Raw genomic sequence first — 15,400 nt, 5'->3', positions numbered from 1 at the left:
GGGAGTAACTTAAAAACACATTTCCCCAGGGAGTGATGGGAGGGTCTGGCACATCTAACATCCTGGATGAGGAAGCAGAAGGGAAGGGGGGCTCCTAAGGAAGTCCATGTTTAGGAAAGCTACAAGCTCTTCTAGGGAACAAATCTGAGAACCAGATTTTTAGGGTGAGCAGACAAGCAGCACATGATGTCATGTGACAAAAAACCCAAGATAGTGAATTTGGAGGAATAATTCATAAAACCCAGAGCTCTTGAGCAGGCAGACTCAAAGAGAACCTGAGCATAATTAAACAGCTCTTGACATGCTGGTCCAGCTGCCCTGACGGGACCAACAGAGCCAGTGAGACCATGTGAGGTCATGGGTAAGGGCTGCAAGCCCTAAGACTAGCTGAATCAAAAAGGATGTGAGATCAGATGACCAGGGACCAGGGCAGGAAAGTAGAGCTACAAACACTAAGAGGACAGAGGCTGTGACCTTGAATAGTGCGGGCACAGACCTCACCACAGGCCAAAAGTCGACAGGATCACAGATAATCTACTATCACCACTTTAGCTTGGGAGGCAGTACTGGCACTGAACACACACATACCCATAAGGTTGGATGTGTTAATTAATCCCAGAGTTCACTGACAAAGTTGATTATAGGAGGTCCGATCCAGACGGCCAGCACACCTTCCCTAAGGTCCCCAGGGCCCACTGGCCTCCTTTCACGAGGTTGTGACGTGCAGTCAGGAGTCCCTCCAAGTCTGCTCCTGGTTCAGCTGGCTGCCTGGACCTGGCATACAGAACTACCCACTGCCATGCCGGACCCTGCATGTGAGTCACACTGACAGCAGCATCAGGCAAGGATGGGACCAGCCAGTGCACAGGGAGGAAGGACAACACTGGTACTGATAGGTCATGCATTGCTTAATTTAGCAGGGAAGAGACAATGTTTAAAGGAATGAGGCACTCAAAGGGTTGAAATGACACTTTTCTTTGGTTCCCAGGGACCATTCCCTGAGTTCTAACTCCAAGGCTGCATCCCAAAGCTACTCTTTTTGGCTCCCGGGGCTCTCCATGACAAAGCAGCTCACAGGTTTAGCTGTGGAGCCAGGTGTGCACTCCAAGTGGTTAGGTATAAGTTCACAGTAGATGTGTAGAATTAATCCAATCCAACTCTGTAGGCGCATGGGCAAGATCCAGCTATAAAAGCCCTTTCCCCGCAAGAAAGCCAGCTGCTGGACTTCAGTCCGGCCTGGCTCAGGAAATGGCCATGTCTTTTCTCCTCTCTTTCCGAAGCTTGTTGGCTGACACAGGCCTCAGAGGAATGACTGACCTCAGTAGGAGATGCCCAGGGACTGCAGCAGGTGGAACGTGGCGCCCAAGGCCCAGCCTGTCTCTATGTTGTTAACTTTCTTGGTGAGCTGTTGAGGAGAGAAGAGAGTCTTCATATTTTTATCCAATTTGCCAACTCTAGCAAACAGCACTTGCACAGACAACATGTGCAAACTCCCACATGGGAAAACCAAGGCAAAACTCAGGCCAGTTTTGAGGGTCCTTCCAAAAGCTGCTGACGGCCTCCACATCTGCCTTTCTGATCCCTAATGTCTCTGGCCTAAGTAGTAGTCCCAAACAGGACTTGTAGAGAAATTGAGTTGAGATTCTGAACTCTTCCCTTAATTCTGAAAATAACTGTTTTCTGCTGAGTCACTAGTTTCTGGTAAGGCAACTTGTCATGAAATGCTACGTGATGGAGCAGAAAGGGCATGGACAGAACTTGGAATAGACTGAGCTCTGGGAAAGGCCACAGCAAGCTCAATTCATACTGTAAGCAACCATCTTTACTCAAGCACTGAGATGGGCCAGGCTCAGAAACTACTTGCTTAGTACCCAGCACCCAGCACCCACTGCAGGTGTATGAGGCAATCAATATTTGTGGGTTTTAGCCACTGGTGACATCTTTCTGGTCCACCACATGCTCTGATAAGTAAAACTCGCCCAATGCATGGAGGGTGAGCCAATGCCACTGGCCTCTGAACACAGCAGGTTTGGATGATGGTCCCAGGCATCTGTCCCTATGCTTCCCTGACAAAACTCCAATCCTAGTACTTGTAACCACCCCACCAGCAGTGCAGAGAGACAGGGAGATACACAGCCAGGACAAGGACCACCCAGCACTCAAGAAGGGCAGATGGCCAACCTGCTTGCACCTACCTGTGTGTTCATTTCCCTCATCTCTTTCCCCTTGTTTGCTGCCCTGGGATCCAAACTGACTGAATAAACCATTTGACTTTAACCTGGGCTGTAGGACTTCATTCTGTGACCTCCAGAGTCACAGGGGTCTGGTCGTACACTTGGAGGTTACCGCTGCAGGCCCAGGGCCCTATCCACAGCCTGACAGGAATCTCTCTTTATGCCACCTCTAGCTGCTCTGATTACTAAATACATTCTCAACTTCTTTTCTCCCCAGCCCCAGGGAAGCAGCCTGCCACGTGCCCTGGTGTCCCACCTCTCACCTGCAGGACAGTGCTGTCTGCGAAGCCAAAGCCATCCTTTAGCAGGGCTGTGATGTAGCTGAGATCCATGCACAGGAAAGGACTCTCCGAGGAGAATGCCTCCAGGTTATCGCACACTGAAGGAAGAGGGAGTGCTGAGTGGAGCTCATACCTGCAGCCCAGGGGCCCAGGGCACTCTCCATGCATAGACAGGTAGCCTGGCCAAGCCTTGCTCTTACTAGACCACAGTGTGTTAGAAAAGTGCACGCTGCTGCTGTGACTATGTGTGGACTCAAATTTATACAGGACTTAGTTTATCTGCCCCAGGCTGATGACCTGTGGTAGGCACCTGGCTCCAAGTCCCTGATCTAATCTAAATCTGAGGCCCAGGAAACAGGTAAGGTCCAGGAGGCAACATGGGCCCCTGGCTCAGATCCTTTGCTGTTAGATTGGTTCTCAATGGGACCTCCATGGTGCTTTCCCATGTACCCTGGCCCTCAGAGTGTCGCTAACTGTGGCAACACTACTTCAGTTAAAACATGGAAAGGCAGAAAACAAGAGTCACAGCTTTCCCCAGTGCCTCACCTGTTCCCATCTTCTTTCCCAGCTAAGAAGGCCAGGAGACCCAGGGAGGGAAGCATTTCCCGAGACTGGGCACTGACCTGCTTGGGGCCCTGGGGTATTGGTGGACTGCCCGAGGTGCCTGCACCACTTTCAAGGCCTTCCTCACACTCACCTTCCTTGGCTTTTCTTTCAAAATCTTCCACCTTTAAAACACCTCCCTTCTCATAATCTGAAATAAAACAGACCAGCAGTGACATCAGAAAGCCTTCACAAAAACAAATTTGATCCTAGTGCTATAATAATGAAAAATTCAAGAACGGGGTGTGCAAACATGCCACATGCACACATCATCTGCACAGCCTATTGTACTCATCTATCGTAGTGTATTTACTGCAATAAAAAACAAACACATAGAAACATGCAGAAGTGAAAGGAAATGCATTTGTGTCTCAGCCTGATGGATGGGAGGCTCACTCTGCCGGTTCAACAAAAGCACTGCATTTGTGCCGGGGTAGAAGCACTACACAGGGCAGGAGGAAACTCTGGCCTAACATGTGTGTTCACTTGAATGCAGTGATGCATCCACTGGCTGTGTATGTGACAAAACCTGGCAACTGCGTGCTCTAAGCATGCACTCACTGATGGTCAATCACACCTCATTGAGGTGTAAAGAAAAACAATGACATGCGTAGCGTCTGTGGCAAACACCCAGCCTTCCACTTGCACGTGTGGAGGAGAGTACGCACAAGTGCTTCAGACACTCCTGCTCGGCCAGCCCCAGGGTGCACTCACCAATCATGCCCGTGTCCACAGCCCGATCGTAGTAGTAAGAGAACGCGTAGAAGGAGCTGCGCCGCACCTCCTCTGGCTGGTGCAGCTTTCCCTGCACCACTCGCAGCACTTCGGCATAGCAGTGCTCAAAGCCCACGTCCCCTGGAAAGGTGTCAAGGGGCAAGGTGAGAATGGGGGTGGGCAGGGGCATGCTCTGTGGCAAGCTGTTGCAGCCAATGTGGGAGGAAAGGCAAGGGGGGTGCACAGCAGCCTGCCTGCTGCCTGCTGCCCTGGCTCCCTGGGCCAGCCCTTCCCTCACCTGTGGTCACAGCTGCACCAGAGGCTGAGCAGCAAGGGCCCAAAGGGCTCACCTGCTTGCTTCATTGGAAAGCTGATAGCTTTTATAAAAGCCCAAGATGAGTTACCCTTCCTTAATGTCTCAATTCCAAGCCTTACTAAATAATTAAACTTTAACTGAGCCTAAAACAAAGCTCATGCTGCTGCCTCTGGGCAGGCTGAGAACAGGTTCCTCCCAATACTCAACCAGGGAAAGAAGGGCTACCCCTTTCCACTGGTCATCAGAGGCACACAAGGTCAGGAGAGTCAGTCCCTGCAACGTGACAAGCCACTCCTGGGCTCCAGATTTGCCACAAGTTCTGTTGTAAAGGTAATTTCAGCTAATGAGGGGTGGGTGTTGGGAGCAACAGTTAAAACACTGCTCATACCCACATTGGAGTGCCTGTGTTTCAATCTTAGCTTTGTCTCTTTATTTGAAGAATATATTTACTTATTTGAAAGGCAGCCATTTGGTTCATTCCCAAATGGCTATAATGGTAGCAGCTGATCTGGGCTGAAGCCAGGAGCCCAGAGCTCCATCCAAGTCTTCCATATGAGTGGCAGGGGCCCAAGGACCTAGGCTATCCTCTGCTGCCTTCCCAGGCACATGAGCAGAGAGGTTGAAGTGGAAGTGGAGTGGCTGGCACTAGAGCTGGCACTCTGATATGGGATGCCAGCATCGCACAGCAGCTTAGCATGCTGCACCACAGTGTTAGCACCCTGGCTCTGCTTCTGATGCCAGCTTACTGCTAATGCACATCCAGAGACAGCAGGTGATGGCTCAAGTGCTTGTGTCCCTGACACTCAGGACTTACGACTGAGTTCTGAGCCTCTGCTTCAGTCTAGCTCAGCCCCAGTTGTCACAGGTATTTGAAGAATTAACTAGAAGATGGAAAAAATCTCTCTAGCTTTCAAATACATACATTTTAAAAAATTGGACCTGGCGCGGTAGCATAGTGGCTAAATTCTTGCCTTACATGAGCCTGGATTCCATATGGCCACTGGTTCATATCCTGGCTGCTCCACTTCCCATCCAGCTCCTGCTTGTGGCCTGGGAGAGCAGTCAAGGACAGCCCAAAGCCTTGGGACCCTGCACCTGCGTGGGAGACCCAGAAGAAGCTCCAGGCTCCTGGCTTTGGATTGGCTCAGCTCTGGCCATTGTGGCTACCTGTGGATTTAATCAGTGGATGGAAGATCTTTGTCTCTCCTTTTCTTTGTAAATCTTATTTTCCAATAAAAATAAATAAATCTTTAACAACACAAATTTTTTGAGATCGTCTCACTAGGGCTTCATGCAGTGCCCTAACAAACTAATCCTCCACCTGAAAGCGTCAGCATCTATATGGGCACTGGCTTGTGTCACAGCTGCTCTACTTCTGATCCAGCTCTCTGCTTATGGTCTGGGAAAGCCCAAGGATGAAGGATGGCCCAAGGTCTTGGGTCCTGCACCCATGTGGGAGCCTGGGAAGAAGCTCCTGGCTTCCCAGATTTGGATCAGCTCAGCTCTGGCTGCTGTGTCTCTTAGGGGAGGGAACCAGTAGATGGAAAAACCTCTCTGTTCTCTCCTCTTTTCCCTATAAAAAATCTGGCTTTCAAATAAAATAAATCTTTAAAAAATCATCTCTAACACAGAGTTACTCACCTTCCTGGTTGCCACCATATTTGTATTTCACACCCCCAAAGACCCACTCTGCTTCCAACCACCGTGGTAGACAGGCGCTGCGGAAAGTGTGTCCATCAGCTCCTGAGAAAAGCCAAGGCCTGAGTAAGAGGCAAGAACACTGAGAGATGGCAAGGAATGAGCCAGAAGCCCCAAGAAAGCTGGGCTGCCAGTCTGAGATTAATTCCATGACTGTGTCCCACAGCAGGAACTGTTAGCTCAGGGTTCACGGGCAGGTTGTTGAGGGTGGGCGAGACTTCGGAAATGGAAAGCTAAGTTTTGTGCACACCCACACGGGACAGGGTGGTCTGTCACTTTCATCACATCTCAAAGAAATCCGAATCCACAAGAGTTGAGTTTCTTCCTTTCTAAAAGCAAGGGAGAAAATACTGTGCTACCCTATGGAAAATGTTTTATAAACTCTGAAATGTTATACAATCATCATTCCAATAAAGAGTTTACTAGGGCCTTGGAGTACAGCAGGTTCAGTCACCACCTGGTACATCAGCATCCCCAGTGAGTGCCAGTGCAAGTTCTGGCTTCTCCTCTTCAGGTCCAGCTCCCTGCCAATGTGTCTGGGAAGGTAGGGGAAGATGGCCCAAGTACTTGGGTCCCTGCCACCCACATGGGAGATGTGAATGGAATTCTAGGCTCCTGGCTTGGCCTGGTCCAACCCCAGCTGTTGTGGTCATGTGGGAAGCGAAACAACAGAAGAAATACTTCTTGCTGTCTTTCTGACTTTGAACTAAATCAATGAATCATTAAAAAAAAAAAAACTACCACTACCACCATCAAATAATTTACTGTAAGTCAGGCATCATACAAAATGCATTAAATGAAATTTCATTCTAAGGTGGAGGTGGAGGAAAGGGGCACAGAAAGGTTAATCCACCCAAATCAGAAAACTGGCACTGACTCCCATCCTGTGTAACCCCAACTGTGAGGAAATGGATGGAATCACCCAGTTATTCTGCCCTGTAGGCAAAACAAACTTTTCTGCTTCCTGCACCTGCCAAAGAAAGCTAAGGGCCTGCAGACACGCCAGCAAACACACCCAGACCCCTGCAGGTCTGCAGACACTTCAGCCTCAGCCGCAGGGTGTCCCCTGTATGAGTAGGCCTCATTCTGAAACAGTTAATTATGTATGTCAAACATCCACAATTATAAGATACAAAAGAATTTGCTATTATATCCATTTTACAACATGTGCTACCCTATTTCAATATGAGCTTTTCTGCCACGGAATTGCTTCCAAAAGAGGAAAGAGGCAAGCCGAATAGTGGTGTCACTCCCACCCGCCGCAGGTCCCCAGACAAACCTTCCATTTCCAGGGCTCCCAGGGTTGCCAGTCTTGCCGCTTTCAGTCCAAATCCCAAGTAACTGTAAAACACAGGATGGACTGGCCTCATAAAGGCCCTCCAGCTCCCCAATCCCAGCAGCCACTCCTGCAGACCTGACGTGGTTTCCCCATCTTCCCCTAGGTAACCCAACATCTTATGTTCTGGAACCTGTTCTTCACGTGTGCTCAGCAGTGGCTGTTTCTACAGTTTGGGGCAAGGTTCTGCAGGAAGAAATTTTGCAGTTGGGGCAAGGTTGCTGCAGTTCCTGAGCTCCCAGCCCAGAGCCATTCCCAGAACAGCTCTCTCAACAGCCTGGCTAACAGACTGGAGTTTGAACGTCCCAGGGATCCCTTCCAAAGGACCTGGCTTGGAACTAGGGGTGGACCTGCTCCAAATGTCCTCTCTGGAAAGAAAACTCTCTTAATTTACATACTTTCAAGGCCAAGAAGGGAGAAACCTCTTGGGAGCCTCTGGATTGGGGGAGCGGCTAAGGTTTCCATGGAGATACAAGGAGACTGGCCAGCTCTGTTGACAGAGTGTACGGCCAAGTTGGGGGGACTCCTACCGCATGAATAGCCTTCCCTGGCCCCCTCCTCACCTGTGTGTATAGAGCTTGTAAGTGCTGTTAAACATCTCAAAAGAAGTGAGGTAGTCCCTAGGGGTTTGTTCCAGGGTTTTCTGCAAATCAGAAAAAGCAAAAAGACCATTCAGGATCTGCACTCTTCAGAAGATCTTCTCACCACCAGTCCTGTCCTTCCCCCTCAAACATCAGAGATGCCAAAGGATCAGGCTGCTTGCCTCATGAGTGTGGACTCCAACCGACAGAAAGGTTCAAGTTCACTCGGCCTGGGGGACAGGAGGGGGGCTGCCTGCCTGGTGCAGATGCTCCTGCTTTCCAGGTGCTCTTGTGAATGACTCACCTGAAACTGCGGCAGAAATGTGATTTGGGTGGAGGCCCCGCCCAGGTCCAGAGTGCCCATGGTCTCCTGGCCACGACCGCGCAGCTGACCTGTCAACGAGAGCCAGCTCAGCGTCTGCTCCACATCTGGACAGTCCACAGCATCTGTTCCTCCCCTGCTCCAGTCATGCATCGAAGGATTCATCCCATAATCCCACAATCCTCCTTGGCACCCCGACCCCACAGGCTGCAGAAGACTGTCCTGGGTGGACGGCTGCAGCTGAGGATCTGAAGGCAGGTTACAGAGATGAACTGCCCGTCTTTCTTCCCCTCACCACTTAAAAAAGGGGGGGGGGCAGGGATGAAGGGAAGACACTGTCCCTCCTGATCATGCCTATGAAAGCCATTTAAAGCTCTAAGATAAACTGAGGATGTATTACCTGTCAGGAAATTCACAGTAACCCAAGCTAATATGCCTAAAAAAATAGAAAGACGAAGATTACACACCATAGCATTTTGATGAATTTCCCTTCTTGAGCCGTGGGTCCTGCTGTCCCATTGCTTCCCTGTTCACTTTCTTTCTCACCAGTGCCCCTCCCTGTTCCTAGTTTAATTCTTTCAGTCACCCCGGCCCCACCCTCTAGAACAAAGGTCATGGCCTCTCCCACCTTCATAGGACCCATCCATGATGCCAACACTGTCATCTGGTACCAGGAAAGGTGACTTCTTGAAGATTTCTTCTACCTAGAGTAAAAACAAAGAGGTGTTGTTGATGGGGATATGCATTCCCTAAGGCAATCCAATCAATTTTCATATCCGTTTTACAGGGCTTAGAAAATTATTCTTTTCACTTTCCCTAGATAAAATTTCAGCTTAACTCATCCCCTTTACCTAAGGAACCAGAGAAGAAACTAGGTGAGTCATTACCAGTTTCTTGCAAAACTTCTAACTCTTAAAGTGTCAACTCAGCCATCAGCATTGACAGGTGACCTGGGCCTAGGGAAGGGCACAGGCTGGACCTGCCAGCTCTGCTCAGGAAGCAGCTGGTGAATTCTACCAGCACACACACTACAGGCGGCAGGCTTTCCCACTCCACGCCCTGGAGGAATGCCTGTAGAAGAGCTGAGGTACTGTGGCCCAGGCCTGGGGCCTCCAGAACCTGCGTGCGATCAGATTTAGACTTACGGAATCCCCTTTTAGGAGATGGCAATGAAAGTCTTGTACAACTGCCCTTGACTCTCCATAACTACAGGAATTAGGGAGTCACCATGGAGAGAAAATTCTCCAAACAGAAATAGGAATCTGTTTGCTGTTTTCATTGCCAGTGGGACAGAAGGTATCATACAGTGGACTCTGGACCCTCTTTCAACCAGGAAAAGCCAGTTCCAGGATTGATAAGCACACATCTAAGGAGAACACAGACAAGCAAGCAGGAAAAGGCTTTCTGCTTTTGCCTTCACTGCTCTCTCCTTTCCCAGCTGGTCCTCAACACAGCAGCCAGCATGGTGTTTTCAATGAGGTCAAATTACGTCTCTGCCCTGCTGAGAACCTGCTGCTGGTCTCCTTCTTAGAGGAAAAGCCCAAGTCTTTACATTGGCCTTGGACACCCTACAGGAAAAAAACGCCTCCGTCCCGCCCACGTCCCATCCCCGCTATCCTCCACACCGCCCCCAACACACACACCCCCACACACACTCTTCCACCTCTCTGATCCCAACTCTTACTTCCTTCTGGGTCCTTTCCAGCCATGCCTGTCTCCTGGATGCTGCTCTTGAACTTCGTCAGCACACTCCTGCCTCTGGCCCTAGCACACTACTGTTTTTTGGGTTTTGTTTGTTTGTTTGTTTGTTTTTGTCTGGAATCTTCTTCTCACAAGCTGTCTTCTGTAACTTGCTTATTCACCCTCCTCAGGTCTGTGATCCAGTGGCCCTTTCCAGCAAGTCCGCCCCGACAGCCCTATTCAGGCTGCCATCTCCCCAGCACTGCCAGCGGCCTGTTTTCTGTTCACCATGGCAACTTCAGCACCAGCACACTTTACACTGTCCAACTGCTTGTTTTCTCTGTCTCTGACATTACAATATAAACTCCACAGGGAGGGACTTTTCTTTTTTATTCCTTGCTTTGTGAATTCCTGGTAACTTGACCAACACCCAATACTTGTATGTGGAATGAATGTGAATGATGAATGAGGGAGTGAGGAATCAGGATTCAGATTCTTGCTCAGACATGTCAGGCTACTAATGCTTGCACAGTGTGCTTACATCCCTGTGCTAACAGTCAGAGTAAAAATGGTTTTGGATGATAAATTGACACACATGCAACATAGGATCCTTTTTTATTGTGCTTTGGTATAACAGGATTTTATACAGCAATATGCTTTATAACATGAAATCTAGATATTATTAATTTAAATATGTATTGCATAATAAATATGGGACAATAAAATAAAAAATATTGAGGTATCACCTCTATATATTTAATTTTTTTTGTCTGAATAAGAAGTTGAAATAATGACTAAAATTTTCCAAAGTTAAAATTCCAAGATTATTCTCAAAAACCATGCAAAGCAAGACATAAAAGAATATGAACTCCAAGATTCCATTTGTACTGAAATGGAAGATCACTCAAGACTCACCTGGGGTGACAAAGAAGATCAGGGGTTGCCTATGTTAAGGAATGGGGGAACCTGACCAGAAAAGGGCATGAGAAAACCCCTTTATGTTTGTAAAAGTTCATGTACTTGCACATTTGGAAAGGATATATTTTATTGTATGTAAGTTTACCTCAATAAGGAAGGTTAAAACCAATTTCTATAACTGTGATTTGAAAAGTGAGAGAAGCTGGGAATGTCAACAACAGTGAGTACTCCTAACATTTTAGGGAAAGTTCTGTATTTTCTTGAGAGTGTTGGACAAACATCAAAACAACTTGCTATGACAAGAGCCTGGGTCACACAGCTTTCCCTAAGGTAGGATACTGACATGATAGCCATATCCCTAAAGAGCTAAGAATTCTGAAAATACTGATGTAGGGAAAAAGGATGATCTGAGAGGCAGATTTCAAAAATTACCTCGAAGAGCAGAGCTTGGGCTTTCTGTTCAGGCAGCAAGCGCAGTCCCGCAGTTGCCTTCAGGACCACCGGCGTCCTCTTCCAGTGACTTTGGGGAATCGCATCTTTGGCCAGGTCTAAGAGTCCTTGAACCGTCTCAGCGCCCTTCAAAAGAGAAGGCCCACTCATCCCACTGACGGTCCATTTGTGGCACTACTCAACTCCTTCCACATGCTTTGAGGGAGCAAGAGGATAGAGGTGGTAAGGGACTCCACACTCTCTACTCTGTACAGATGTGGGGAACTTTGAAGAAGAATTCAACTAGTCACAATCAAATTTAATTTGTTTAGAGTAGGGTCATTGTTGTTGACTGCTATTTTATTATATTAAACTTAGAGGGGCAGGTACCCTGGTCTACTAGGTTAAGCCTCTTCCTGTGGTGCCAGCATCCCATAAGGGTGTTAGTTTGACTTTCAGATGCCCTACTTCTGAATCAGCTCCCTGCTGATGAGCCTACAAAAGCAACAGAGAAGGGCCAAGTGGGCCTCTGCACTCACAAGGGACATCTGGAAGAAGCTCCAGGCTTCTAGTTTCAGACTGGTCCAGCTCCAGCCTTTGTAGCCATTTGGGGAGTGGACCACCTAATGGAAGCTTTCTCTCTCTCCTTCTTCCTCTGTAAATCTGCCTTTCAAGTAAGAATAAATAAATCCATTAAAATATATTTTATTTGAACAGCAGTTATAGAGAAAGGGAGGGAGCGACACAGAGATCTTCTATCCCCTGGTTCACACTCCACTGCAATGGCCAGAGCTGGGCCACGCCAAAGCTAGCAGCTTTTCCCTGGTCTCTCATGTGGGTGCAGGCAGGGGCGTAAGAAATTGGACCATTTTCCACTGATTGCTCAGGTACATTTCCAGGTAGCTGGATTGGAAGCAAAGCATCTGAGACTCAAACTAGCACTCTGATGTGGGATGCTGGCATTGGAAGAAGTGGCATAATCCACTGTGCTACAATACCAACGCCATGAATTATCTTTAGGCTAAAGAAGAACCTGAAGGAGCTGAAATTACCTGACCTGCTGCTAGCACTGTGGCCTAACACAGGTCACTTGGTTTCCCAGGTGATAGAGAAGACTTGCTTCATAGCAACGCTTAGCAGGTGTACACTTAGACAAGGTATATGGTTACCACCTGCCAGCCATAGCTGCTATCATGGTGTGGTTTTTTGTGATCTCTAATGCTCATTTTTGCACTTACCAGCACTTATATGCAAGACATACAGTAGATCCTTAACTTATAATAAATAAAAATCATTATTTTAAGTACTATTTCCCTGAGCAACCATTTATTCTGATATCACACTCCATTAGTCATTGCTATTATTAACCACAACACAATAATCTCTACCAAATGTCTAATCAGGAATAGGTGCTGTGACACATCAGTCAAGCTGCTTCTTTGAAACGCCTGTGTCTCATACTGGAGTGCCTGGATTCAAGGCCTGCTTCTGCTTCTGACCGAGCTTCCTGCTAAGGCACCCTCTGGGAGGCAGCAGGGCATGGGTCCAACACCTGGGTCCCTGCCAACAACATGGGAACCCAGAGTTCAGCCTAGACCCAGTTCTCACTGTTGTGGACATTTGGGGAGTGACCCAGCAGGTGGAATATCAATTCTCATACTCATTCTCTCCCTCCCCAACTCCAAAGCCTTCCAATAAATAAACAGGAGCCATCATTGGAGTGCAGCAGGTTAAACTGCTGTTTCTAATGCTGGCACCCCAACTGGAATACTGGTTCCAGTCCCAGCTGCTCTACTTCTGATCCAGCTTCCTATTAACATTCCTAGAAATGCAGAGGTCCAAGTACTTGGGTGCCTACCATCCATGTGGGAGACTAGGCTGGAGTTCCTGGCTCTTGGTTGTGACCTGGCCTACACTTGGGGAGTGAACCAGTAGATAAAAGATCTCTCTCTGTCTCTCCTGAAAACCTTTCTCTATGACCCTCTACCTTTCAAATAAATAAATCTTTTTGAAAAACTAAAACTTCAGATATTAATCAGTTTCAGATAATAAAGTGATTGCAGTAGCTCCTAATTTTGTAGCACATCCACTATTTCATTGAGAAAATATACATCCTTGCAGCTCTTTATCGTTAAATCATTTTTTAAAAAGATTTTTTTTATTGCAAAGTCAGATATACAGAGAGGAGGAGAGACAGAGAGGAAGATCTTCTGTCTGAAGATTCACTCCCCAAGTGACCGCAATGGCCAGAGCTGCACCAATCTGTATCCAGGAACCTAGAGCCTCTTCCATGTCTCCCACACGGGTGCAGGGTCCCCAGGCTTTGAGCCGTCCTCAACTGCTTTCCCAGGTCACAAGCAGGGAGCTGGATGGGAAGCAGGACTGCTAGGATTAGAACCAGTGCCGACATGGGATGTGAGGACTTTAGCCACTAGGCCACAGCGCCAGACCCTAAACCATTTTTAACATCAGGATTTCTTGGTTAATAATCATATATATATATATATATATATATATATATATAATATGTTATATATTATATTAGAATATATATATATTGGGGCTCGCCTTGTTAATTGGTCTGGGAAAGTAGAATATGGCACAGGTACTTGGGCCTCTGCATCCATGTTGGAGACCAGGAAGAACAGGAAGAAGCACCTGGTTTTGATCTGGCCCAGCCCTGGCTGTTCCAACCATCTGGGAAGTAAACTAGCAGAAGGAAGATCTCACGCTCTTCACTCTCTCACTCTCTCTGTAACTCGGCCTTTCAATTAAAATAAATAAATCTTTAAAAGTCGAAAGGCAGGGTTAGAATGAGTGGGAAGGAAAGGAGAAACTAGAGGAAGAGAGATAGGGAAGGAGGGGGAAGAAAGAAGAGGAGAGTGAGGAGGAGAGAGAGACTGAGGGAGATAGATCTTCATTTGCTGGTTTGTTCCCAAAATTCCCATAAGCAGCCTGGTTGGTCTAGACTGAAACCAGGAGCTGGGTCTCCCACATGTGTCACAGGCGCCCAATTCCTTGGGTCATCTTCCCAAGGTACATTAGCAGGGAGCTGGATTGGAGGCAGAACAGCAGGGGCACAAACCAGAAGTCACAATGCTGGTCCCTAGTGATTACTCTCGTGACACTGAAAATTCTTTTATATCTATTTCCAGAGTTTGGCATTCTGCCTCACTCTATGTTATGCCACCATGGCACCTGTGCTCCAAGGTGAAATACAGTCACAGCTCCTCTCTGTGCATCCTCTGTCATCAAAGCTTTTTTGTCATCACAAGCTGCTACCCAGTTCTCACGCATAGGCGTGGTTCTATCCTCCTCCGGGGCACTCTGACAGAGAACTCACTGGCTTTTCACCCCTCAGTTGCCATGTTTATACCTCAAACCCTACAGAACTTCATGGATCTCGTTTATATTCATTGTACCCAGTGCAACTGATGGTGGCAGTTCAAAATCTTAGATAGTGGATACATAGGGAGAAACAGCTGCTAAGCTAACGCTGACCCTGCAGGACCCCAGTCTGTGTTCCAGCCTCCTTTCACAAGCCATGAGAAACTCACCTGCTTAGGTTCATCTACAAAAGCAGAAAGTCCTGGCTTCACAGATTCAAAAATTTCCCCTTCCAGGATTGGCAGTTGTCCTATTTTTCCATTGGAACAAAACAAAAGAGAGATGGATAATTACCAAAAGCTAGCCTGTTTCTGCTGGCTGCTGGGGTCCATCAACTGTCATATGTTTTATGCTGCTCTGGCCCCAGGATATTCCAAACCAATTCACTTGTGAGGAATATCTTGCAGGAGAACTAGATAAGTGGAAAGGACAAAATTATCCCAACTAGAGACCAATATGCTTAGTGAAATAAGCCAATCCCAAAAGGACAAATATCATGTTCTCTCCGATATAAGGCAAACTTCATGCAAAATAAAAGATCAACAGATATACAGGTAAGCACATATACACATATATTTATCTAGAGGATCTGTATAATGGGGGCAAGCATACTATGAAATACATTGCAGTATACATCTCTCCTCTGAATAGAAGATAGACTCCCAATGACACTTAAATATACCTCGACAACAGGATGCTGGACTTTCTCAGCAAACTTTTTATCACTTTTTAAAAAACCCCTCATATGACCAGTAAGATCTTTGAGGGAATAAGTAAATAAATAAATGGAAGGGAAGGCAACAGGCAGCCCCTGACAGTCCCTCTGCAGTGTCTCTGGGGACACGTCTCTCTTGCTCCTTCTCGAGGTCCAATAGGCATCCTGAGGAGAGAACACTGACGG

The 15,400-nt window shown here is 47.5% G+C and overlaps 1 protein-coding gene across 2 annotated transcripts in view; it reads right to left on the bottom strand.

The window, feature by feature from the left end:
* Window positions 1-887: 887 nt before the first annotated feature.
* ENTPD5 (ectonucleoside triphosphate diphosphohydrolase 5 (inactive)) overlaps window positions 888-15,400 on the bottom strand; it is a 32,637-nt gene continuing 18,124 nt past the window's right edge. The window contains exons 4-15 of one of the 2 annotated variants that reach the window (XM_058655635.1): window positions 14,670-14,749; window positions 11,116-11,259; window positions 8,714-8,789; window positions 8,486-8,521; window positions 8,068-8,156; window positions 7,746-7,825; window positions 7,126-7,187; window positions 5,790-5,891; window positions 3,833-3,973; window positions 3,213-3,269; window positions 2,498-2,613; window positions 888-1,405 (exon numbers count right to left, since the gene is read on the bottom strand). In XM_058655635.1, the coding sequence (XP_058511618.1) occupies window positions 1,319-1,405; window positions 2,498-2,613; window positions 3,213-3,269; window positions 3,833-3,973; window positions 5,790-5,891; window positions 7,126-7,187; window positions 7,746-7,825; window positions 8,068-8,156; window positions 8,486-8,521; window positions 8,714-8,789; window positions 11,116-11,259; window positions 14,670-14,749 (1,070 nt within the window). In that variant the 3' untranslated portion in view covers window positions 888-1,318. The remainder of the gene's footprint in view (window positions 1,406-2,497; window positions 2,614-3,212; window positions 3,270-3,832; window positions 3,974-5,789; window positions 5,892-7,125; window positions 7,188-7,745; window positions 7,826-8,067; window positions 8,157-8,485; window positions 8,522-8,713; window positions 8,790-11,115; window positions 11,260-14,669; window positions 14,750-15,400) is intronic. The other variant, XM_058655636.1, reaches the window with a different exon arrangement.

Source organism: Ochotona princeps, chromosome 26 (assembly GCF_030435755.1).
Source record: "Ochotona princeps isolate mOchPri1 chromosome 26, mOchPri1.hap1, whole genome shotgun sequence".
NCBI lineage: Eukaryota > Metazoa > Chordata > Mammalia > Lagomorpha > Ochotonidae > Ochotona > Ochotona princeps.
The sequence above is the reverse complement of the archived record's forward strand: the minus strand, read 5'-3'. Positions and strand labels throughout refer to the sequence as shown.